Source organism: Hyalella azteca, unplaced genomic scaffold, assembly GCF_000764305.2.
Source record: "Hyalella azteca isolate HAZT.00-mixed unplaced genomic scaffold, Hazt_2.0.2 contig183, whole genome shotgun sequence".
NCBI classification, from domain to species: domain Eukaryota; kingdom Metazoa; phylum Arthropoda; class Malacostraca; order Amphipoda; family Hyalellidae; genus Hyalella; species Hyalella azteca.
In genome coordinates, this window is record NW_025930542.1 from 129760 (window position 1) to 157060 (window position 27301).

At 36.5% G+C, this 27301-nt stretch overlaps 3 protein-coding genes across 3 annotated transcripts; 1 reads left to right on the forward strand and 2 right to left on the reverse strand.

Annotated features, from left to right (window-relative positions):
- Positions 1–3132: 3132 nt before the first annotated feature.
- On the forward strand, positions 3133–6251 carry LOC108666538 (adhesive plaque matrix protein). The gene is made up of 3 exons (XM_018153433.2): positions 3133–3163; positions 4517–5043; positions 5253–6251. The coding sequence occupies exons 2-3, from the start codon at positions 4537–4539 to the stop codon at positions 5694–5696; spliced, it is 951 nt and encodes a 316-aa protein (XP_018008922.1). The 5' UTR covers positions 3133–3163; positions 4517–4536; the 3' UTR covers positions 5697–6251.
- Positions 6252–11418: 5167 nt separating this feature from the next.
- On the reverse strand, positions 11419–14285 carry LOC108666537 (circumsporozoite protein). Its single transcript, XM_018153432.2, has 3 exons — positions 14250–14285; positions 13072–13596; positions 11419–12649 (listed from the first exon to the last, which is right to left on the reverse strand). The coding sequence occupies exons 2-3, from the start codon at positions 13594–13596 to the stop codon at positions 12194–12196; spliced, it is 981 nt and encodes a 326-aa protein (XP_018008921.1). The 5' UTR covers positions 14250–14285; the 3' UTR covers positions 11419–12193.
- Positions 14286–21549: 7264 nt separating this feature from the next.
- Positions 21550–26360, reverse strand: LOC108666532 (adhesive plaque matrix protein). Its single transcript, XM_018153428.2, has 3 exons — positions 26321–26360; positions 22665–23077; positions 21550–22327 (listed from the first exon to the last, which is right to left on the reverse strand). Exons 2-3 carry the CDS (start codon positions 23070–23072, stop codon positions 21866–21868), a joined length of 870 nt encoding a protein of 289 aa, XP_018008917.1. The 5' UTR covers positions 23073–23077; positions 26321–26360; the 3' UTR covers positions 21550–21865.
- Between the last annotated feature and the right edge of the window lie 941 nt (positions 26361–27301).

Genomic DNA, 27301 nt, shown 5'->3' on the forward strand with positions numbered 1-27301 from the left:
AAGGTAATTCATATCATTAATACTATAAGAAATTTTTAAAGACAAAAGGAAAAATCTGTGCTACGAATTTGTCTGAAATTATTTTTTCTATGAATTTCTTGCTGTTTTTCATGGTTGAAAAACTGAGGTGTATAAGTACATTTTTGATCACTAATTGACATAGATTTGTAAAACGCTTAATTCTTAAATTCCAAGCGCTATTAATAACAATTTCATGTGGATTTGGCTTTGAAGATACAATTTTGGTACTTCGCCAGTTTATTTTAAGATCTGTCAGATTTGTTCCATTAAATATCAGAAAACAATTTTTGGCGTATATTCTTTCTGACGATGCTCAAACATGTGGATAATTAATTAACTGATGACAGTTGTTCTATTTTTCGTCAAAAATACTTTAGCTCTGAGGCATTTTTTTTATTTATCGTTGCTTTATTTGCTTGTTCTTTATTTTTCATTTAAATGAATGTAAGAAGAATGAATCTAAGAAATGAATGTATTATTTGTCATATTTCTGATTTTAACAAATTAGTTTTCTGCGTAATAATATTTAAAAATCACGTGATTTCAGTTTATTTTCTAAGGTTCTTCAAATTTTGTTTTCTCTTCAAATATTAATAACGAGTTATTCTTGTCACATTCGTTAAATATTGAATTCAGATGCCATCATGCATCGTTTACTTTTAGAGTTGCCGTACCGCTATATTTTCCGTGAAAGTTTGTTGTTTATTGTTATATTTTATTCAACAATAAGTGCCATATTTTCTGTTATTAAATTTATTTGGGTCATTAAACCTAATTGTTAGCAACGTTCAACGTTCCATTTAGCGTTAATTATCGCTGCATATTATCTTGCACATGCATCAATATAACAGAAAATGATCATGCAATAATAAAAATTATTTCGTATGCGTACTTGAACGTTTAAAATGTAACTATCACTTAACAAATGTTTCTTTATAAATATTTATTACGGTCTCTTGTAGCCTGATCAGTTGAGAGTTACATTTATCCCCTGATAATTTGTTTACTTTTATATTTTCATTTTTTACTTACATTTTTCCTCTAATAACAAGTAAAGAGATAGACACGCGTATGCGCAGAAGCTAACATAGTAGGAGCTGTTCGATCAAAAGCAAACATTTAGCTCGGCAATTTTACACTAAATTAATTTAAATGTTCAAGAGATTTTATTTTACATGTGAAACTCAGATCAGAAGTAGTTAAAATGAACACACTATTATATGCAAATGAATATTTTCGTTTTAAGACACTTGTAAAATTTCCTCGCACATTCGTTTCTGTGAATATTATACATTTTGTTGCTACATTAATAAAGTTTTGTTACAAATAATCTAAATTGTTTAATTTCTTTTAGTCTTAATTATTGCAGGCGCTAAAATTTACAGTGAACCAAGTGGCAAAAACAGCGGTTCATTTGACCAACAACAATAATTGTTGAGGTGTACACAATTTGACGAGAAATTACATCGAATCAATTTATATATTACAGTTAAGAAGCACAGGATTGAAATATTTATCTCTGCCTATTCGCTCTCAGTACAAAATTATAATAATTATATGGGGACACATTTCATTAGCAGCTGTCGAAAGTAACGCAGCAAGTCACAAGTAAGAAAAAAAATCGTTTTTCACGCCATGTAAAAAAACATTTTTCTGAAAATCATTTCCATTTATAAACGATTCAGAATAAATCTCAGGCACCCCTGTCTCTATTCTTCACTTCACAGACAACTGAGCCAACAAAGCTACAGTGGAAATTCTGAGCACTGTAACTCCGTAGACATTTTATTTGCGGCATAAAGGTCAGGAGCAAGCGTTACTCTGCATAAAAATACTAGTTTTATGATGTCCAAAGCTTTGCGAGATGACAGTGAACGCCATTAAATGACTTCATTTGTACAGCAACGACTTGCAGTCTTGACGTAAAAATTCCAGGGTTTCTCAGTGTTTATTTATGTTTAGTATTTAGCAAAAATTAAAGATATTGCATAATGATATAAAACTTCACTAAATCTATAGCAATTTACGTGATATCAGGCTCGAATATATAATACATATTTAGGATTTTAAAAACCTTAATGCAAAAAGTCTTGATCAAAATAGAAAATGATTAAATCAGTGCTTCTAAAAAATGTAGTCATAACAACCGTAATGCAAAAATCTTTAGAAGTATTGAAGAATTACAGCGGTAAGTTTAAAGCATTTTTTTAAAGCCTTTCTTCATAGGAATCAATGCCGAAACAATTTGGGCTCGTGACGATCACTAGCAAAAATCCTTCAAATAATTCGACGAAGATTACGCAATAATTTATCACATTTTATTTCCCATCGATAATGAATGTGCGAAGAGAGGATGAATACAGAAGGCAATAGACATTATTAGCGCCACACCTTCTCATTTTGTCTTCACTGCGGGATGACATCATGGCTTGCATTCCCCTTATTCAAGGCTGGTCTTCCCTTCTAATTGCTATTGCTTCCAGTGTTCGATTACGTGATCTCATTTTTTAGGATACGTTCGTATTGCCAGCATGTTAATCATGCAGTTTTCATGAACATTTGTTTCTATTTGTACAGTAAATACTTTATATTTTTGACTAATTTGAAGAATATGATTATTTTGTATTACATGATTACGTAAAGACGATCGGGTGTAACTTGAATATTTTGCGCTTAAGAAGAATATTTTGCGCTTGAATATTTGCGCTTAAAAAATATTTAAGCGCATTATTCCAGGTATCATGCAAATTCATTTTCTGTCATTTTAACAAAAATAGATGGCCCGCAGGATATTATAATTGTTGTATTACAATTTACAATATGCTTACACTGGATGTCCCTAGTAACCTTAGACTAAGCTCAATGTATAACTCATAAACATAATTATTCAGCTCATAAATACGAGTATATATGCAGAGAAAAAATTTTTTTTCTAATAAAAAAATTCTCACCTTAGTTCAAGTCAGGTGGTCATGGAACGTTTTTAGAGTGAAAAAATTGTCTTAAAGTGAATAAAATTAATTCAAGTTCCCCTTGTTCGCCTCGGTAGCTATGGTTGCGCACGCGAGTATAAAAGGCTCAGGTCGCGATCAGATTAACTCATTTCTCCGACGGCGGGCTTACGGCGAGCACCGCGTGTGAGGTACGCAGCCCCTTGTGGAAGAGGCATTGTTTTGGCCACCATTTAATGCCTAGTATGATGTGTCCATAGCGTTGAGAATGGAATTTGAATTCAGCCACTAAATAATTTAGTTTACGACCTGAACTTTTATCTTCATATCTGTTTAATACGTTACGTATTCTTGAAATCGGAATTCCGAAATAGGAGGAAGGTAAAGAGAGTGAACGTTGCGATTGCATTAAATATCATCGGAAAAGAAATTCCTCGTGAATGAAAATGTATAGTAATACTTTCTTGATAAAATTGATTAAAATTTATTATTTATATGATTCAACATAAAATCTTTGATGAAGGTAAAGTTAAAATGTAAAGAGTAATATACACTGTCCATGCGCATAATAACACCATTAGATTTTAGGGTTTCAAGTTTCAGTCAACGAATGTTTGGAAAATTAGTTATGCAACTGCGGTGAGTCTGCAATTAACGCGGAAGTGAAACTTTCTTCTTGATTCTGCTCTGCATGCGTTAAAATAATTGCATAGTAGCGCTCTCGCTGCGCGGACGCGGTGCCCATTCGAGCGACGGTCCGGGAATAATGGCATGGATCAAGCTCCGCGATTCAGTGAGCTGTAAATGCAAGAAATGTCTTCTTGCATAAGACAAAGTAAAAGTGACACGACTTGCACTGCTTTCCTTGGGAAAAAGAAAGTGTTCAATAGGAGTGAAGAATGGGTGACTATTCGTTAAATGACTAAACTAAAACGAATACAAGATTGTGCTCGATTGTCTAGACGACTGAACGATTATAATCAAAACGTCAGTAATTTGTCTCCTTATTGCCTAATTGTAGGTGGTGACGACAAGCATTGCAAGTTGCGTACCCAGGCTTGTTTTCTCTTCTTTTACGACTGCTAAGTTCCAATTTGAAAAATTTCCTTTAGAAAAATGATTCATCAACGATAAATTGGTTACCGTTGACCATAGAATGGAATATTTTTGTCGCCGTGTATTCCGAATTTAAACTATTACTTCTTCAGCACGAGCAATACAGCCTGAACATTTTCCATGTCAAAAAATAAAGCTCTCAGTGTATAATTTTTTTCAAGCAACTTTCAAATAATTTATGATTGGTTCCCGAGTTTTTTATACTTAGTAATCTTCACTGAAATCTAGATTCTATGACTTATTCAATAATCATAAGTTTTATCTCCAAAATACATTTTCATTGGTATAATTGTGGGTGGCACCACTGCTATTAAATTAACAATTAAAAAATTTCCCATGCACAATATTAATGTCAAGAATTTTTTTTGCTAATTAACAAATTTTTTTCTTAAGACAAAAATCATAAGTAATTTATTCTCTTCCTACAGTGTTCGTTTCCGCGGAAAAAATGCGGACCAGACTTAGGAGAGCGGCGTCCGTTTTGTCCCTCGTGCTGTGGGCGCTGACTGAGCAAGTCCTCGGGGAAGCTGGTGCTAATCCAGACGCCAACCCAGCAGCCAAGCCCTTACCCGATGCAAAAGCCGAAGCCACACCAGATGCCCAAGCCAAGGCAAAATCATTAAGCCATCATGGACTTGGCGATTACGATTTTGGATACGGTGGATTTAGCTTTGGTGGATTTAGCCACAGTGAAGCCGATTACGGGTACATTCCACACCATGATTCACATGGATTCAAAAGTCAAGAAGGCTACGACGATGGATCACTAGAGGGGTACTTCCTCAGTGGCTCGCTTGGCATCAATAATTATGGTCCGGTATACGATCAGGACTTCGGGCATGCACACGGATACGGTCACGGCTACAAGTACCTAGGATTCGCACCTAACGATTACCAGGGTTCAGGATGCTACAAGGCTCACTACATCACCAAGTACAACACAGTTTACAAGGATGTGAGTCCAAAAAATTTCCTTAGCTTATGCAGTTGCAATAAATGGAATGTTGAATACAAAAGTCACGATATAATAATTTGAATCGACAAATTTTAATTAATTACATTTGATTCTTGATGGCAGAGTAAGTCAATTGGTTTATGTGTCCAATTAAGGACTCTATTTACCAGTAAACTTTTTGAAGTAATATTTTTTTAAACTTCCAACAGGTGCCGATTTACAAGCAGGTCTACAGGACACAAGTGATTCCCGAGACCTATTACCATACAATATACCTCAAAGACTATGTAACTAAATACAATACGAAACAACTTCCTCACTACATAACTGAGTACACTACAGTTAAAGATCTCAAGTATGTAACCAAGACTGAAACTGCCTACGAGACGAAGCTGCTGCCGCAGCATATCACAAAAGTCGACTACGTGCCGACGTATCAGACAGAGAAGAAGTTTATTCCGGTCTATAAAACAAAACAAATCTACGAAACTGTCATCGAAACCAAGTATGAACCGTCGTACGTGACAGAGATTTACACACAAAGCGACTACGAATATACAACGGATTATTTTCCGACCTACAAAACCATAACTAAAGTCACAACAGATTATAAAACTCTCTGCTCCAAGCCCCTCTACGGCCATACTTCATAATTAAGTGATTCAAAGTCAAGTTCTTTATTAATTAAATAATGTTCAATAATGTAGAGGAATGTTTCAAAGTTTGTTACTCGTGACTAGAATGACAATTTGATAGCATTTTTGTTAATAACATGTTCATTCAGAAATACCTGTCGAAAACATGAAATCGCAGGTTACTTGTGTACATCGTCTCTCATACTTCCTAGTGTAAATCATCTGAAAAATTATTCATAAGTTTTTTCAGTTCATATGCTATGTTATAAAAACAAAACCAATAAAGATGGTCAGAGACAAACGTTTCTCGTTGAAAATCGCTGTCAATTTTTCAAAAATAAGTTAAGAAGGTAAAGTTCTTTAATGACACAAATCCTAGTTATTTTAATTCCTTATTTGTTGTGTATGAAGCGCTATATCGTATTGAGAAACACTTTAATTTGATTTCATGTAAGTATTGATAGTAGGACTGGTGCGACTGTAAACGAGTCCAATGTAGAGTGTCGTTTAGAGATGTTGACTATTTTTAATCCCAAGTGAGAACGCCGATTGTTTATTAAAATCTTTTGCGAATTCTGGTGTTTATTTTTCCTGCTCAGATGTTCGTATATTATCTAGAAAATACATTTATTTAAATTAATTATTCAGACCTGTTTTCGTGCAGTCCATACGAATTTGTTTGAAAGTAAATCTTCGTCACGATCTTCTAATCTCTATTAAAGTGCAGTAGAGTAGTACATCAACTACTAACTAATTCACCATTTAAAAATAATTCGTGAAAGTGTTATATAAACATGTACGTATGTGGCGTCAGCATATTCCCATAATACTGGGTCCCAAACTTGGTTTACTTATATTAAATGATTTTTCACCAAGCATTACGTTTGTTCGGAGCTCGGGTGTTCGGAGATTAAGAAAGGTAAGCAAGCCTCGGAGCTTAACAATTACATCAGCAATTTTTGCTTAAGAGCCTCTCACTGCGCACTCCAGCACCCATAACCGAACCCGAGGCGTGACCGCGGCCTTTCTTTATAGCTCGCGTTTTAGGCGTATAGTGAAGTTGGTGCAGCTTGACTGCGGAAGGACCGCTCAGCTCTACGGAGTTTCGACATGCATTAAAATGATTGGGAAAACTAATTAAAATGTGATTTTTTTGTATCCTGTCGCACAGAATCCATTAGAATGATCAATTCATATTCAAAATTAATCCAATTACGTACAGTAGTTCCGGAGAATGGCACTTCAATCAATGTTAATCGAAGTTAAATATACGTAAAATTGAGTCATTTAGCACGTTTTTTCAGGATTATTATAATGATGCAACGATTCTACCATTGTTTTTAGTCCAATTTTTTTCACCTATGGGATTCGTCTTGAGTTATTTCTGAGAAAATTTAAGGAGCATCCCATATAATGTAAGAACCCTCACATCACTCTGATGCCTTCTTCCTGATATCGATTCATGATCTGAAAAAATCAACCTCATAATATTAATCATATGATTTAATTATTGTATACATGATAATTTTTGAGAATTGATAATATGTTCAATGCAGTACAATTTTGCGATCGAAATTATGACCTTCACCATTTTCATGTTTATCGACATCATATGAATCGAGAGTTATGCATATACTGTACTTTTTATCCTTAGGCATTGTTACAAATGAAAAAAAAAAATGATTCAGTATTTCTCCAAGTTTGAATTTGTTCCGAATTTTAATAGCCGGATTTGACGTGCGTCTATTCACAATTTGAGTTCTGCAAAAAGAACAGCAATTTAGAAAGAGAAAGAAAGTGTGACTTATTTTTTGGCCTCAAGTGAAATTATTTTTGAAACAGTCATCAAGATCAAGAACATCAATGTTTACAAATTTCGTCTGGTTTTAAAGCTGGGTTTGGCTGGCATTCTGGCATAAAGCTTTTATGAGAGTTCAAGGAACGAAATATTGTCGTATAGTTCTTGAAAATCGCCATTACTTCTCAGCCCTCACCTTAGCAACGTTAAAGGTTGAAATCTCGCCGCCTCGAAAGAGAAGGTCGCACGAAAGCCGTACATTGACACCGCGAAGTGTTTTTCTGGTGACAATATCTTTGTCTTTGTCTTACGCTAATAACACGCTGTTCGTCTGGTGCAGACGCTGTAATTCTATTCAGACCTGCAAGCCTTGGTGTTCACGTAATGCTACACACACGATATTTGTCTGACCAGTGGTAAAGCCCCCACTCCTGCCTGCTGGTCATGCAAGTGTCGACGTCAGAAAGTCAAATTGTCTGTCTTATTCTTATGGCAAAGTCTCATTTCCTTCCAATGCTCATTTTCAACTTCGTTTTTCATCCGATCCAACTCGTTGAACCCTTTGGCGGGCGGACAGAGAAATGCACAGTTTGTTCAAAGTTTTGAAACTAGTACAAGGAAGTATGACCAATTCAAATGCGCATACACTTCTGTTTGAGATTTCTTTATGATTTTGCATATTAATAGCACAAATCTCCAATTGAAGAACCGGTAACCACATTCAAAACATTTTAGATAATGTTAAATGTAACATATAAGTTTAAAGGAAACTATCCTACATCAATATGATTCAAAATCAATAAGTATGCACGGTAGCCCAGTGGTTACAGCACAGTTCAGAGTACCAAGATTAGAGCAGTGAGTTGCGGGTTCGATCCCAGCTTTGTGTACCAGTTTCTGGTCAGAATAGGCGGAGGCCAGGCAGTGAAGCGCAGCAGAATTAGAACAGTGATTTACGTGTTCGAGACTGCAACAAGCTGTGAACGTTCTGTGATGTGAAAAATCGATCATAAGCCTACTGGCCAATGAACGCCGAAACCGCTATTTAAACAGCTATCAATACATTTCTGATATAAATTTCAGGAATATGGCATGTTCCCTGATTAAAAACAAAAATTCTTTATTCTTTCACATACAGAAGCAACACAGCACGACTCAATAGAAAGAGAAAACATGCTATTTGATAATAAAAGCTTCCAGGTGAGAAGCCCATACAAACTATAAAAAGCTTCGCAGGCGTAATAGGTGACATGTATGAACGTATTAGTGGCAACAAGTACAACGAAAATTAATACAAATCTTACATTCTAAAGTAAAGGCAGTATATAAGTAAATTGTCACAAGAAAAACAATGTATGATAAACAAAGTTAAGTTGATATTGAGCAAGAATATGATCACGAAATTTTATCTTTAAAATGGATTTAGAACAGTTTATTCTGAAATCATCAGGCAGTTAATTAAAATGTTTTACACAATTAAAAACAGTACCCTTTTTTCTCCATTTCTAAACGGACCGGTGGAAGGTTGAGACTAAGCGCCTCTGGTATCATGAAAATGACGAGGAAGAAGCGGGAAAAAAAAAACTTTCAAAAAGACGCTGATCATGAAAAAGTGCCCTATTCATAAATTTTAAAGCTTAAATTTGTACATGTCGTCGAATTTCAGGATTGTTAACTGTCTATATAATTCATTAGGACGAATCAATGGTACATAATTAACATATCGAACCCTAAAGATTGCCCGCAGTGTCCTGTTCATCAACGTGATAACCGGTTTTTTGTACAGAGATCCACTCCACCCCATATTACAAGGGTATTAGAAAATTTAGATAAAAACAACGAATAGAAGAGCATTTTTAACGAGGAGAAAGGTAAGATACTCGATAGAGCATGCAACACTCCGTGGGCTTTGCTAAGCTCCTGGCGAACGGAAGAAATATGTTTTTTGAAAAGACATTTTATTGTCAAGGATTAAGCCTAAATAACGAAAATCGTCAACCCATTCTAAAATTGATCCATTAAAAGTGATGTTCCGAGGGGCGACAACAGGTCTAGACGTAAAACTAAACATCAGTTTAGTTTTATCGGTGTGTGCCACTAACTTATTTACTAACAGCTATCTTGACAAGTCTGCTGACAGATCCGAAATGCTATCACACGCTTCAACGTAGGTACCTTTCGAGAAAAATTACGTACAGCCTCAACTATTATTAATTAATTCGAGCATATATTTTAAAAATATATGTTCAAATTTTTATTTTTGAACATGGTAAGGAGCGTTGCAATATATGGAACATTGGTGCAGACGATTGGTGATTGGTTTCAAGATTCCCCGCGAAAAGTATCAGAAGTCAAGTTCACAACGACATCTTGATATGTGCATAATAGGAATGGAACTGGCCAAGTGAACTGTGAACTTTAGTGATCATATGTTAAGTATGAAATGAATTTCACTAAATTGTGGGCAATAACAATGAAAGATAAAGCCTCTCATGATAAAATTGCCCATATTTGTGAGCTTCTTCGACAGGAAGAGCAACAAATATTCGATAAGGATTGTACATCTATCAAATGTTGCTCTGAAATTTTTAAACAATTAGCAAAAATACATGTTTTCGTTTCCAATTTATGTTCTCCTGTTGAATGATTTCCATTTTTCATATTTATGAAAATTAGGCATTCAAAAAACCAAAGACAGTCTTTCGAATTATTGTACTATCTAAACGCTCTGACAAAAATCGAATGCGATGGAAAGTTTTTAATTTTAAAAGGCCTAGAGGGGAATTCAATGTAATTGCTACATTTTTGTGCAATGTCTGAACAGTTCAGTAACCTTTATGAATTCATCACAAAAAATACTATAATTCGTAGCGGTCAAGTGAGAGGTTAATCCTACACTGCAGACAAGAACCAGGAAATGAACTAGTGACTACGTAAGTTTTAGTTTTTTGTATTCCTTTTCTGTGTAGCTTTAACTTCAATTATATTACGCAAAGATTGGATAACAAAAACAATTTATACATTAGCCTGCAACTCGGAAAGTTTTGAAACGTCCGTCAAAATTTACCGTCGTGGTAATTGAACTGAACAATAATCCGTTACTGAAATAAAGGATTATATATAGGCCGGAGACATAAATATTTATGCACTGACTTATATTTATTATTTATATATTTATTCACTGACTTTGAAACTAATAGTGGCGTAAATATTCTTTTCGAGCATTCAGACGTTCATATCAAAATTAAATTCTATGTAAACACACATTGCCAACTTCCTCATCCCAGACATGTATTCAGCGTCTTGGTGCTGCACGACATCGTGGGATTGCATTAATCAGTGAAAGGAATTTAGCTGTTCAAGATCAGATGATGCCTGCCTTCCTTGCCTCGGGCATCCAGGAAGCTGCACTTCTCCTCTGGTATTTGCACGCTATGCTTTGATTGAGAGGAACGAGCTAAATAGAAAGTGCGGTTAATGTTCGCCTCTAGGCAAGCCTTTAGGTTATGTTGAAGCTTGAAAATATCATCGAAAATTTAAAACTCTGCACTATGCTGATGCGTTTGTGATGCAAATAAGTTAATTAAGTATTACTTACGATCAAAATAATTAGGGCTTCGTAAATGAAGGAACAATTTAATCAGAATCGCATTAAACATTTTATTCGTGCCTAAAACCTTGTTTCATTCACTTTCGTGAATGGGTAATAACAAATAAGGAAAATCGTGCTATCTTATAATGAATAATTTATGCTAGACGAAATGCAAGAGCTCTTTGAAAATGCTGAGCTAAATTATGCTCACATTTTTTTTTTGTCTCAGTGTACATTTCTTGTGAATTTACGAACTACTAAGGCTTCCTATTCCAGGCTTGTCGTATCGGTAATGCACTGAATACTGCGTGCACGTTCCATAGGAGGGATTGATAAAATGCGCGTTTATTTGGTCGTATTTATTCCAAAGCTTTCAGATAATCCATTCAGGCACAGGAGTAATTAGTAGCATTTGAAATTGATAACACGACGTTTTTCAACAAGTGTATGATGATTACAATGAAAAAATGTCGATTATAAAGTTATTTAATATAATATCAATATAAGGCCTAATCAATGTTTTAACACTTGAAAAAGATCATTTTTGTAACTATTTTAAAACCCAAGTAAAATCGGAATTTCTTTTCAGATTCATTGACAAGTGAAATGCGTTTTTAAGTTTTTTTATATGTTTTTACGAAGTTGCATCACACAGTTCATATACAAACTCGTTCTCGTTCGTACTGATGCTCGTTTAAAAATAAAATTGCAACAATGCTAGAATCCTTAATTAAAATTACATAACAAGAAACAAATTGAAATTAAATAACTAATCTCTTTTGTACACCAGTCAAATCTTTAGTAGACAGCATTCTACTTGCCCGTAAGGCTTGAGGTCTGGAGGTTGGTAACATGTAAAGTTGGAGAAAATTTCGATTATAAAAACTTCTACTGCTCGCATTTCCTAAACTTCTCAAGCGTTTATAACAATTGAATCAATTTTATTTTCGATCAAGTTAAGGCGACAATGGAAGAACAAATCTAAAAAGGATAACATCCTAAACTCGATGAAATTTTGCTAGACGTGCACACCTAGTGAACGAATTATTGATAAATTTTACTGACAAAATACGTGACTGAATTTAGTTTCCAACAGCGTTCTTGTGAACTTTAATTTTATTACCACTAACGGTAGCCTTTTTTAGCGGCCACCGGCTGCTTGCCATGACAGCTTGTCACGTACTGCACAATAGTTCTGTGCTCGGTGATGTACGTTGGAACGTATTTCGTATCATGCGTCAAGAACGTCGTAAACACAGTCTCAGTGACGTATTGCGGCGTATACTCGGTCTTAAATGCAGTTTTGTAGATAACGTCGGTAAAATATTTCGTTTCGTATGCAGTCTCGGTGACGTATTTGGGAACGTGTTCGATTTTCTTGACGTACAAAGGAGTGTACTCCGTTTTGTACTCCGTAACGTAGTCGATGACTTGCTGGTACTGAGGATCGTGAATCTTTTTCTGTACGTACTCTGGTACGTACTCCGTAGTGTACTTGGTGATGTAGTCCGTGGCGTACTCCGTCTTGTACACAGTCACGGGATGGTACTCCTTCAGTAGCTTCGTTTGGTAGACTGGGTACTGAAAAAAAACGAAATATGATTTCATTGAGTTTATATATAAATAGTCCTAATAAATAGCGTGTATTTAAATTAATATAAAATACCCCTAATTAACAGATTGTATCTAAATTAACAAAAACTCACTTGATGAAAATATCGATAAATGAGACAGGAAAAAATTTCGGCAATGATCCCAGTCATGAAACGTTGCATGCAATTCATTGTTATGAATCTCTTGCGAATCAAATGATAAAGGATCAAATTCATGTGGAATGAGCTCGAAGTTGTTTAATTGTAATTTATGCGCAGCTAAATGATTTATATGACCGAATATTCATAAGACATAATATTCTATGAATATTCCTGAATATTCGTGGGACTTCGACCTTTGAAAAATGTCCGCTCTCTAGTAGCCCCATTGAAGTCCTACTTGTCACTCACCTTGTTAACTTTAGTGACGTATTTCTGGATAACGTGGGGCTTGCCGTGACATTTGGACCTTCGTCTGTTCTTAATGTGGAAGAACGGGTTAGCTTCAGCAGCTGCTTCAGGGTCTGCTCTGGGGCTGGCTTCAGCAGCAGGATTGGCTTCAGGGTTAGCGACAGGGGTGGGTTCGGGATTAGCTACTGGATTGGCTTTAGCAGCTGGCCTGGCTTCAGCAGCTGGTTTGGGTTCAGGATCAGCAGCAGGATTAGCTTCAGGATTAGCTACGGGATTAGCTTCAGCAGCAGGATCAGGTTCAGGATAAGCAGCAGGTCTGGCTTCAGCAGCTGGTTTGGGTTCAGGATTAGCGGCAGGATTAGGTTCAGGAAATGCGCTGGGGTTAGGATTTGCAATCGGTCGAGCTTCAGCTGCAGGTTTAGCTTCAGGAGTGGCTTCAGCAAGAGGGAAGGCTTCAGAACGCACTTCAGCAACCATGTAGGATGCAATGAAGCTCACGAGAATCGCTGATCGTAGTAGCTGCATCTGTATGGGGGAGTTTAAAAACAACGTTGTTAAGAAACATTTTTTCTTCGAAATTTGTAAAACGCGGGTAGGTGCATAAAGGATATTATAATTTTTGTAATTTGAGTAAACTAAAAAATTATATTTAATAATTGTATATAATATTACACAAATTATATAATAGTTGTTTAATATTATATAATTTGTGCAAACAAAAATCTCACATCCAAAATAGGAAAAAATTTCAAGAATTTCATTGCTTTAAAACTATTCACTTATATAAGATATTTTTTCAGTCGCTGTTGTAAATTTAAATTTTATCAGATCCTTAGCACTAAATTCTGTATTGAGAGGATCGTTATACAACACGCGTTGATGTCACTTTGGAGTCAACTCTCGAATATTTGTTGGCAACATCAGAGTCGAAACATTAATACTGTAAAAGGAATTTCTGAGAATTAAATTGAGCTACATCGCGAGAATGTATTTGATTCTTGTTTGAAATAATGTCGAACACGTTAACTGACACAGATTCCAATACTCATTTCAACTAATGTTTAACATATCAAACTACCCTCATTGATAATTTATGAACAAATTGCTATGACAAAACGATTGTAATAACAAAACGAAAATATTGTAAATTTGAGCAGGAGGCTTCACAGCATCGCTACCTTGGAAGGAGCTACGCACTCCGTCGCTGTTAGTGTCCGCTGTGGAAATGAGCCGCGGCTTCACTGTTCGCGGTCTTATATATAGCCTGAGGATCATATCCAGTGATCGCATCAAACTTATTAAACTCAGGCAACTTCATTGAACCTTTAAGTTTAGCTCCTTGCGTTTATACAATATAAAATAATCCTCGAAACTTATCTTCATGCGTTTATTATGGTCAAGACTGGCTTGGAATTGAGCAATAACTAGTTCAGTAACTTGTAAAATCTTAAAATCAACTCGAAATTTTCTTATTATCTTAATATTTTACGTAAGGTCTTGGAGGCAGCTGACATGATCTTGGTGGCAGCTGACATGGTCTTTGTGGCAGCTGACATGATCTTGGAGGCAGCTGACATGATCTTGGTGGCAGCTGACATGGTCTTTGTGGCAGCTGACATGGTCTTAGTGGCGGCTGACATGATCTTGGTGGCAGGTGACATGGTCTTAGTGGCAGCTGACATGGTCTTAGTGGCAGGTGACATGATCTTGGTGGCAGCTGACATGGTCTTGGTGGCAGCTGCCGTCGTGACCATAAAAGCTAAGCACGGCGCCAATCTCTGCGCGATGTCCGGAGGGCCGCTGTACGCATGACATGCACGTCTATGCTCGCTGTATGCGCGTGTGTAATGCCCTGTATGAGCGTGGTGCGCGTGTGTAATACTCTTTGTATGAGCGTGGTGCGCGTGTGTAATACTCTTTGTATGAGCATAGTAACGCGTGAAACGCGTATGGTATACGCATGATATGCGCTTGTTCGGTGCTTGTATATATATATCCTTTTTTTACCAATTTTGAGCTTTATTATTGGTTAAGTGAAATCGAATTCGTCGCTGCTTATCATCAAACATTAATTTCATTTATATATGTCTTTTATTCTCATTAAGATATTTTAGCAACTGACTTCTAAAGTTGCTCGCGCAAGTAATGCAATAAGATTATTATTATCTGATATTCTTATAGTTTATCATTTATGCTACTGTATTTTGTAAATAATTTGAGAATGCATTTGCCTATAAACAACAAATACTTGCTATTTATCACTTCATGCAAAATATGCGCCTGAGGGCAGCAGCAGGTACAGCGCCGTTATTATTACTGTTATTATTATTATTATTATTATTATTATTATTATTATTATTATTATTATTATTATTATTATTATTATTATTATTATCATTATTATTATTATTTTTATTATTATTATTAATGAAATAATCTTTCATGACATGTTGAGTGATGCCGAATTAAGTATAGGTTAAGTAATTGGCTTAATTTATTTTTCTAATTGAAGTTAAGAAGGTTAACCTTTTTTTTTCACGTAACCTTTACCGAAAATTTACATGTTTAAAATCTTGAGCACTAAATAGTGTTCATAATTTAATACCCATGGAAAATAATGTGTTAAACGTAATTGAATTCTACCGTCTCGATTTCACAGTACGCAATACCATCATTCACTTAAAATCACAGAAAAATATAATAATTCATCAATAATTGAACAATTTCTGAAAATCATTCAAGCGATGCATCGCTTCTATATTTTAGCTCCTCTTAGCAGAAGTATTACATAACTCTCACGGTTATCAGGAGCAACAGCTGAATGTAACTTCGTATCCATTCCTCAACCATGGCGTGACTGATTGCTATAGATTATGCCTGAAGACTAATCCAATTTCTTCAAACTGATCGGTGCTTAGCTAACATTTTTATCTTGAGAGTCGTGTTCACCGCCGTAAGTCAGTTGATTCGCGTTCCATTCGTATGTTCCGTTGTCACCGCGTGCCACAATTTTCGCTAATTTGTACATACATCAACAACAAATAGTTAGCTATAGTGACATTTCAGTTTAGTTAATATAATAATAAATATAATAAAAATAACGGTTTCAGCGTTTAGTAGGCCGTAGGCCTGTCGCCGATTCTTAACATAGCAAAACATTCACAGCTTGTTGCGGTCTCGAACTCACAACTCACTGCTACAATTCTGCTGTGCTTAACCGCCCGGCCTCCTTGCCGATTCTGACCAGAAACTGGCGCACAGAGCTGGGATCAAACTCGCACCTCCCTGCTCCAACCCTGGTACTCTGAACTGTAACCACTGAGCCACCCTGCCCTGTAACCACTGGGTTTACACTTAATTACAATTAAAATTAATTTGAGAGTCGGTTAAATTGCCTGTTCGAGTATAACGACAGGCTTCGCAGATCAGGTGGATGGCGTGCAGCTACAGTGAAAAATCTTCACAAGATTATATTGCGTGAGGCGACAACCATTTTTGTGGAGTGAAAATTTTCTAGCTAAAATTCGTGCGAGATCTCGAAATTATACGTTTACCATTGGTAGCACATGAAAGACATAGTTTAGATTCTCTTGTTTCAGACCAAAAAATGTCTTCAATTAGGTTCAAGTTCTATAACTCTATAGCTCTTAATTTATCTCATGCTGTAGCTGCACTAAAAAGTAATTTTAGAAATGTTGTCACATCGGAGACGTAAGCTGAAATTTTTTAATCTTACATTGCAAATAATATAAAAAAATTAATTACAAATTAAGATACTTTTCCTTGAAATTTTTAGTTACTTGTGAGTGTTGTACCATAAACAACTGCGCTCTGAGTTATGACCTTTACCATGAACACTCTTTGGGTGTTGGACTGCGTTCTTGTAAACGTCCGACACTTTAAGAGTCATTTCATTCTAATCTCTTGGGATTGCAAGTGAAGGCTGAGCTTGAGTAACTCGGAGACACGGGCGTGTGCTCTCTGAGAAACACTACACCCTGAGCTCACTTGATTCATGAGCGTCTAGTTTATATTAAATTTGCCTGTTTACTTCGCTAGAGGGATTTTTAGTTTATCCTTTCATTTTCCTTTTATGTTGTGAGGTTTTAATTTTCAATTACCGTATGCATTAACTTTTGCTTGTAACTATATCTTATGAATTCCTGCTGCGAATTCTGTTGATCAAATTTTCAATCAGTATAAACTAATCACAATGCGTTAACTATCAAAAGTTTTCTACGAAGAGTGCAAAGCCTCTGTATTTAATCTTCTCAGAGCCATCATAAAAACCGACTCAAAGCCACCACAAATTAATTCCAAGACGTATTACTATGCATTTTTCGCGTTAATAACTCCTCCCAAATGAATTTAGAAATTCAGCACGATTTTACCTAACTATATTTTTCCTTTTTCCCTGGCGCAAGATGCGGACACATGAATGTGAAATGTGTGATTCACGCGAGATTGTAAAATTATATACTCCGAAAAGTGAACAGGCCCTATTCTTACGCAACGCTCCGGAGCAATAAGCATTAAGCGCTTCGTCATGCTCCCTCTCAAGTTTCTTTGGAGTGTATGGCAGATTTTATGTTACGAATGGTTAAGCCCCTCTAAGGAAAGCTGTAGCCGCTCATGTCTTCACAACGAGACTCTGACGTAAGCAAGCGACGTGAACGCCGTGCGAGGTCACGCAGCGCCACATGTGCGGCCTATACATGGAGGCTGAAGTCATTAAGGAAACGAACATATATTCAATATCTTTCTCTCTACACTTATTTCTCGTGTGATTTTGAATCATTGTAGACGGCGAGAACAGCAATAGAGCTTCGGTTTTAATCCGAAGCTTTAACGTTTTCCAACGTTTTAATGGTCGAGTCAATGAAGTTCTAGGAAGCTCTGAGTATTGGAGTCTTAATCCGTATTTTATTCGGTGCAATGAAGCATAAATTCATGCATTCTTATAAAATGTATTTATGACAGTTTATTCACACATTATTCCCGATGCTTACGATGAAGAATCCGACACCAATGAATCTCCCAAGTTTATCCAACTCAAAATTTTAAATCAGTCAGGCCACGAAATGATAATTTCTTTTATACAAAAAACGGATATCGATATGAAACGAAGAAAATCTTTTCCGGTGGTGGAATAGAATTCATAAAAGCTATATTCACCAAAGTGCAATTGCTTTTTCTGAGTCAAGTTTGTCTAGCATTTAGAAGGATGTTGGGTTCAAGGTTTTCCATAGTCACATTTTAATAAAATTCTGGGAATTCATCTGCATGAATGAAAATTTTATTCGACAATATTCAACAATTAATCAATAAAATAAGCGATTTCTGGAACGAGCAGTTAACATAACATAACATAATGATGTCGGCGCTGAAATGTAGGCCTGATGTGGCCTGTCGCCGATTCTTTTCCTTTTCGTGCCTTGTTCATAGATCTAAACTCGTATCATTTGATCGGATCTTTTCATGACTGGCGATAGTTTGAAGTAGCTACTAGACTTCCACCGGGTTCGATAAGGAGCGAGGCATTTCAAATCTGAACATATATTTTTCCATAGCTTTATCTAGTCTGTTACTAGCAAATTACGGACCAGGCAATAAGTCCAGCAGCTATCTCAATCAATCGTGAGTTATGGAAAGATCGGGTTCCAAAGGCCGGATCCCTTGTGAATCAAGGCACGAAAAGTTCAAGAATCGGCAACAGGCCATGGGCCTATTTCTTCAACGCCGACACTTCTATTCTATTCTAAAACTCGAAGTAGGATCAGCTTCTACATTCTTCAACACTATCATACTTTGAGTAACTGAAATATTTCTCAAAGTACTCATTATTCGACGTATTAAAATGGCCATTCACTATGAGATAATTAATCAGCAACTGCCTGCTCAGTAGTCATATTGTTTCCCTTTATTTATGAACATGTCCTAGCTGGAGTAACCGACGTCGTCGAAAACCAGGCGCCAGCCGGTTACAAGAAACGAGACTCTATTATTCTATGGCAGAGATCATCCATGTCTGAAGCGTTACTAAACACCGCATCTAGGGTCTGGATTTGGAGCGTGGTGACTCAGAGAAAAAGACATTTCAGAGTCAGGCCTTTGCAACGGCTATCAGCCACGCATAACTTATTCGTTTGTTAGTAGCAAGGAAGAAAGGGAGGTCGGGGAGAGGGGAACTGAGAGGTGTGAAGCGAAATTTTCGCTCAGGCGAAAATCTGAGACGAAGCAAACTTCGAATCAAATCTTTATTAAGTTTTAGCTGTCAAATATTCGTTGTATGTTTTTGTTATGTTGTATTTTTTTAATTAAGTTCGATTTGTAAATTATGTTATGGTTGATATTAGTTTCGCTTGAATATCATTGTTGTTGGAAAAGTAAAACTTTTCTATGTGTTTCATATAAAAGGATATCACCTCAAAAATCGTGCATGATTTCATTCATGATTAGGTTGATACAGTCATTTTGTGAAGTTTCTTATCGACATCAAATGACTCAGGGGAACACACATCTTCTCGAAGGCCACTGAACTGATGTACGAAAATGCCCAAGTCCCGTTGTCGTCGTTTTCATGACTCGTTACTGAAGTCCTTCTACACTGATCTTGACACTGCGTTAATAATAACGCTGCGCGTCAGCATTAAACTACATGGATCGTTTGATGATCCAAACCTAGATACCATTGATTTTAGTTTGCTACGAAGGATGGTCCAGTGGCAACAGTTCAGAGTACAAGAATTAGAGCAGAGAAGTGCTGGTTTGATCACAGCTCTGTGCAATATCGGCGGATATGTGTGTCAGAATCGCGAGGAGCCAGGCCATTTCAGCTAAGCAAAATTAGGGCAGCTTGTTGTAAGTTCGAGACCGCAACAAGCTGTGAATTTTCTACGATGTTAAGAATCAGTGGCAGGCCCAAAGCCTAATAAACGCTGAAACCGCTATTTATGTAGACGTATCTGTGCCTGATTTTTTAAATTGATGCTTAATTTTTCAATGCATTTCCATTTGCTATAAGGTGCAGTAAAATTCTATCGGGTGCTCATTTGAATTCTCAACAATTTCTGCAATCTTGATGTTGCTGTTGCTGCAGTCAGCTGTGATCGACGTAACTAATGTGCACTATCTCAGCAGTGAGGTATTTAACGTTTTTTTTTGGCATTATCGGACAGGTATTTTCGAGACTGAGACTAGATGGTTGTTGGTGTTTTTTGCTTTGACTTCAGCGTATTTCGTCCGGCACGGCATGAAGTCCAGCATAATCTCTGGACGCGCTAAGTACTTGTGGATCTTTCCGGATGAAGAATATCTTGTATATAAACTATTGGTATATTATTAATATTAATATTAATTATTTCAATCGTAATAGAATGTAGAATTGATATAATTCGTGCGATGGATAATTTTTTAGTGCCTGAAAGAAGGAGACGAATTTATTGTTTTGTTCGTGATTTAGGACTGAGTTTATCATTGCCATGACGGGTTTGTAAGTAAAGATTATTCTATGACTTTGATGCTCCTAAACATTCAATTTGAGCTGCTTCGTCATCATGAAAAACATTACTTTATGAAAAAATTAGTATTTAGTATTCGAGTTAACACCTGGTAAATGCTCCTATGCTTTTATTCGTATAATAACAATTAAAAGTTGAATAGTCATACGGTTTAGTCATCTCCAGTTATTAAGTGATGAGTCAGTGAGCAACTGTAATGAGGAACAGTAACCGCATGAAGAATTATGAGTTTGACTTCATTGAAGTTTCTGAAAATGAAATTGCAGACGAGGATTTTTTGTATCAGACGAGAATTTAATGTAAAATTTAACGACAAGCATTCCCAGCGCGGATCAATTGTTTTATTATTTTTTGGGTGACACAGCTAACAGAAATAATGATATCGTAACGCTTATATGTATATATTACCTAATTTATATAATATTTAGACTGAGTATATTCATTTCTTTGCGTTCAATTACACAAGAGTGATCCTTACACTCTCTTTCTGCCATGAGGTGACCAATTATCCGAGGTTGAATATCACTTCGTGGAGATACGGCGACCTCGTTTCCGCAGATGAGGAAACAATAGAGAGAAAAAGTGTTATCGTCATGAACTGCGAGAAAGGAACTGCGGAACTGGATTCAGAATAATCACTAAGTGGACTAAAGGCGAGCACTGCAATTGAGGTGTCGGCACTTTCAGCCTGCTAAATATTTAAATTCCGTCATTTCTCTTCCTTATACAGCGCTCAAAAATGCGGACGTTAAAGAGAATATAAAAATTTCAACCCAGAAACGCGTCATCCGTATTTCATGCAGCCGAAAGTGGGTTACGGATATTCCGTTCTATTCACATCTGGCCAGTAATGCATTTTTAAACTTGAATTAATCACGTTGAATTCCGTGAAGTAGTATTTTAAATGGTAGAAAGTAACTTAAATTTTATTACTGGGAAGGACTCGACAGAAATCAAGTGAATGTTAGATCTATTTATTAGCTCCGTAATATTAAATACATTCGTTTCGACAAAAACATTGTTCACATCTCAGAAACTCGATTATTACTTGGTGCATTAGAACTCTGTAATATTTGTTCACTTATATAAATTTTTGGAATAAAGAAAAACAATTTCTAGATACTTTGAAATTTTTGGGAAATTTCGCTTCAGTTAATTGTACCACTTTTCTTTAACTGAATGCCCGGCCGTCGAAAGTTTTCCAGTTTGAACCAAATTTCAACATTAATTGCTTATAATATCACACGCAATGAAACGAAATTTCTTGAATCCGTTTAACCGTAGGCATTGTACTGCGGCTTGTAACCATAAGCAGGTTTCGGGCACACGGTCTTGTAAGCCACTTGGGTCTCCGTTACCGAGACGTACTCAGGAACATACTCGGTCTGGTAGGTAATCTTGGTTCTGAAGTTGGTCTTGGTGACGTACTGCGGCTGGTAGATGGTACTGTACAAGGTCTGGTAGTTCACCTGAGTTTTGTACACTGGTTCGTACTGCGTTTCGGTGATGTACTTAGGGACGTATTCGGTCTGGGTGATGTACTGAGGTTGATATTCAGTCTTGTACACAGTGTTGTACTTGGTAATGTACGTCAGTTCAGGGACTGGTACAGCTTTAGTGATGTACTCAGGCACGAACTCGGTGATGTACTTGGACACGTACTCGGTGTTGTAGATCGTCTTGTACAACGTCGTGGGAATCACTTGAGTCTCATATACTTTTTCATAGAGGGGAACCTGGGAGCGAAAATTTATTTAACTCATGTATCTAAAATTCAACTTTAATATCAATTGAAACATCCCGATAATTCCGATGTTCGAGAATTACTTAAATATATGCTCTTGCACTATTAGCTCCTGCACTGCAATATTCGACTAATTATGCATTAGAGGTTGAGGTAAGTTCGAAATTCTTAATATTCATATGTCACCATGGGCTTATTTCAAAATATATATTTATATAATGTCTGCACACTATCCAATACAAGTACACTACACACAGTGTAGTACAACATGCAGGTACTGGAGTACGCATACTGCAGTACCGAAAACATTAAATTGTACAACATGTTACCTGTTCGACGATGGTGGAGTAGATGACCTTAGCGTCATCGTAGCACGGCACTGGGTGCACAGCGGGGGCCACGGGCAAGTAATGCTCCCCTCCTTTTCCCCCAAATCCTCCCAGGCCCCCAAGCCCCCCGTGTCCTCCGTATCCTCCCCCAGGAATGAGGGGAACGCCGCCCCCTCCGAAGTGCAACGCGGCGGTTGGGAAGTAGTCGGACTTGGCATCGGCGGTGGCTTTGGCTTCGGCTTTGGCAGCGGCCTTAGGCGCTGCCTTGGCTGCTGGTTTGGCTGATGGCTTGGCTGACGGCTCGGCTTTGGCATCGGCCTTGGCGTCAGCTTTGGCGTCGGCTTTGGCGTCGGCGTGGGCCAGTGCCAAGACTGATAGAAGAATGGCGGCAGCGACTGAGAACTTCATCTTGACTGGAAATAACAAAGATACAACAATGAGTTATTCACGAACTTAGTAGCAATACTTCATCGATGATGAATGACCTGTGGATTATGCAGTTGAATGTTGTGGTCCCAAATCCCAAATAAAAATTGCAATTAAATTATTCAAATGAAGATTGAAGTCCTTCAATTGAAGTCCTTCAAAGTCCCAAGGACTGAAGATCACCTGCCAAAGCATCTAGGGACTCAATTTGAAATAAATGATTTAAAATAGTAACCCTGTGAGTCAGCTAAATCTTCACAAAATACGCTAAAGGTCTTGCATTTCTACCTCATCCCATAACGCCGCGAGCGCAAGCAGCTAGGGACATTAGTAACGCTTCAGTAACAGCACTGGCGTTAGCACATTACATGTGTGTCACAAAAATTACCTGTAAGTACAGTGGTTGTGACAACAAATGGTCTAAGTGACGCGTTACGCGTGTAACAACTCCATAGTTGCTTTAGGCTACCGGAAAACTATAAAGGTAGACACAGCCAAACAGTAGCGCTATAACATTATATAGTTTGTAGTAATATAATATACGACAGTCTTGCGAATACAAGTAATTCCACCAGAGATCTGTTCATTGATCAATATTATGAAATAGAGTTCAATGATTGATCATTGTAAGAAGATAGATTGATTGAAGCGAAAAACACACAACAGTATTGTATTTGCCGAGACGTTTTTTAAAAGCATACTGAGAATCATATCAAATCATTCATTTGTGGTCATTGCCTAAAATATTGTTGCAGAAATAACCTGTTGAACAATATCAGACAACAATTCAGCTGCCACTCAACAAAAGATTATGCAAGCATTAAGGAGTAGCTGTGATGTGCATCCTTATATTAACTGGTGGTGTGCAGGGCGATTCACCAAAACTTCCTGATTTGAAAGCTCAACAAAGAATGAACTAGTAAAGATAACATTACAATATGAATTTTATTGAAAAATAAATTACCTGAATTTTTGTACTATTAAGTTTTTTAGATGGCATAAGACAAATAACGGCCCCCATTGTGCCAATGCATTCAATTAGTCGAATTTTCAAGTTCCGTTCAACTCGCTTAAGCATATTGAGGGGTATTGACCTCATTTCCTTGAGAGTGGACCTTCTTTGGCCGGCCCGATCCCCGATTTGGCCCTGTGTCATTTTTTCTGGGTTATTTTAAATCAATTGTTTACAATGACTGTCCAAGGACCCTACCCGATTCGAAGAACAACATGTGCCGAGCCATCGCCAATATACCCATCAATTTGCTTTAGCGACTTGAACGAAACTTCAAAAATCGACTAACTAAATGCATTGATGATGGGGGCCGCCATATGTCCGATATCATCTTAAAAACTATGTATCACCTATGAAGTGAAGTGTTCAAGACTATGACTGCGTTTCAATGACTACTTTATTTGCTGTCTGAAAAATTGCCTGAACTTATTATTACTTTATAGTAGGCCTTTTAATTTCATAATTCATTTGATCTGATTACCTATTATCAATACTCCAGTATTTCAGTTTATTCAGAATGAAAATTGATGAAAGAATGAATTTCAGTTTCAGAATGAAAATTAATGAAAGAATCCGATTCAAAGAATATTTTATTCGCTGAATCTGAGACTAAGATCTGTTGGAAGAAGTTTCTCGTAAAGATTTCATAGGTGACTGGGGCAAACAGAACACACAATTTATATTTAACATTCGAAGTTTTTTATCATTATTGTTATCCCGTATTCAGTTTTATTACTGAATTATTCCAATTATTATTTTTTATTGCAAGGACCACGAAGAAGCGTTTTACAATATCACACGCATCTCAGCGCATCGTTGAATCCTACAGCACCGGTTCATATATACGCTGTGCATTACGAAAAACGTCCATGCGCATCAATTTTTGTGTACGCACAAATCCTTTCGGACGACCACCAGATTTGGTGTTTTTAGGTTTGGAAGAGATTTTCTAAAGAAACTTTTGTTATTGTCGAAGATGTAAATTGAAAGAAACTCTGTACTTTACAAAAGAAATGCTTGAACTTCCTTAGGAACTTGGACAGCGAAAATTTGCGCCTTGCCCTCAAAATTTATTCTCAAACAAGCTTAATACAATTCGCGTACAAGAATTCGTATTACTTGAGCAATTGAAACGCACAGGAATATAATTTATTTGGCAAAGAAGATGCTTGTAAAATACATCAAATTTGAATAAAACCCTTTCAGTGACGTGAAGGGTCACGGCTGTCAGTCGAGCTCACATATCAGCATTTGCTAACGAAGGAGTTTATCCTTGAGTAGCGGTTCAACTTCCCAGCGCGGCGATGTCTCAACAGCGCTAACGAGACTTGAACAATTCAACTGAACAGCAGCTTACTGTTCGCACTCACTGAGGTGCGAGGAGACAGATGCTAATATTCAAATAGTTCCAAATGCTTGCATCACAAAACAAGAATATATTTTGAAAGCAGTTATTTAATTGTTTTCAATACTCGCTAATCTGCTATGCACAACGGTTACTTCAATTGACCTTCTATGAGTTACTTTAGGAAAGAAAATGAGCGATTTTAAAACTTATTTGCGCAAAGTTTTAAGGCTCCCAATCAAGGGTACAGTTTAGACAAATAGGCGGATATCAACATTATGTTCATTTTCTAGTGCGAGTTACACATATAAAATGAGTGTAATTCAATATTCCTTAAAACTTTTTTTATACTTTAAACCGTGCGTTTTGTAACGAAACTTCTGAAGAGATTAAACTGGGTTTACAGTTGGTGGTTGAACCATTTTCATCACGCCTTTTATTGCAAGGATTATTTGAAAATAATTACAACTTAAACCATAAAGTTGGCGAGTTTTTGCTCATTGCCCTTACTCACGATGATTTTGCTCATTGCCCATACAATCATTCATATTTTGCAGTCAACGCATGAAAATAGATACCCACAGTAGAACCTTAAGATGCCGCATTTATTGGCGGTGACGAGGCACATTGAAATCATTCTTAGCGCAGTAAAGCGACGTTTGAATTCTAATAAACAAATGTTTTGATGAAAGACCGAAATCTCCTTTCTGCTGTTAATCGGGTAAAAATATTTATAGAAAATTCTTATTTGTTATTCTTAAATTGCGCTACATCAAACGTTGAACTTTTATACACCGGTTTGGACGAAATCCTAAACTAACAGTATAGCAAAATCAAGACATTGCGCCTGGAAAGCGTTCGCATGGTAGTTACCTGAGTACGAAGGAGCTGTTCACGTCACCACGGCTTGAGATGAACTGGTGTCAGCTGTTGCCGTGCCTGCCTTTATATAGGCGGCGGAGCATCCAGTCCTCTTCACAACTTGCAGTGCACTGCAAGAGGGGAAATAATTCGCAAATCATGCAAGTCTTTGTGGTCGATGAAAATATTTTAATGATTTAATAATCGGTCTGGAGTGGAATATTTTACTTCTTGTTCATTTACATGGTCTACTGAAGGCTGCCTCACATTCCGATGATGTAATTGAAATATAGAAGGATTTAAAGATAGACAAAGTTTTATAGATTACCGTGATACACTTTGTTTTCAATTTGGAAAGGATATTTTGAATATCCAGTTTATTAAATATCTAAAATATGATTTTTGGTCATGTATGAAAGAATGAAAAAGTCTTATATGTATTTATGATTCGTGACACCTTTTGCTTCTAACTCTAGATGAATATTTTAACTATTTAGTTTCTTAAATATTTAAAATATTATCTTTGATACTATACAATATTATTTTTGATAAAATTTTCGTTCAACTTTGCAAAACTTGCAACCTCGTCTGTATGGCTCCTCGTATCTCGATGAGCGTAGAACTCAATTTTGAGAGCAATGCAAATTTTTACGTTTATTTTTCTAGATTTATGACTGCGATAATCTCTAAAAATTTTTAATGAGTTCATAACGCGTACTTAATTTAATTGTTATGTATCGGACTAAAAATTTCGGTGGTGAATTCTGGTTTGAAAAGTTATGTCATCTCTATTTTTTCTCGAGAAGAAAGAAATTTGTTTTTCATTACTGCAATTGAATGGTTGTTCAATGTTATGCATCGCTTTTATTTAACCTCACCATCATTTGATCAAGTGGCAACTTGCAGGTAATATTTGTATTTGATGTACACATATTTACCTACATGGATTTTCATATTTTTTCAAATGTAATCTTAATTGGTACTCAACATTTC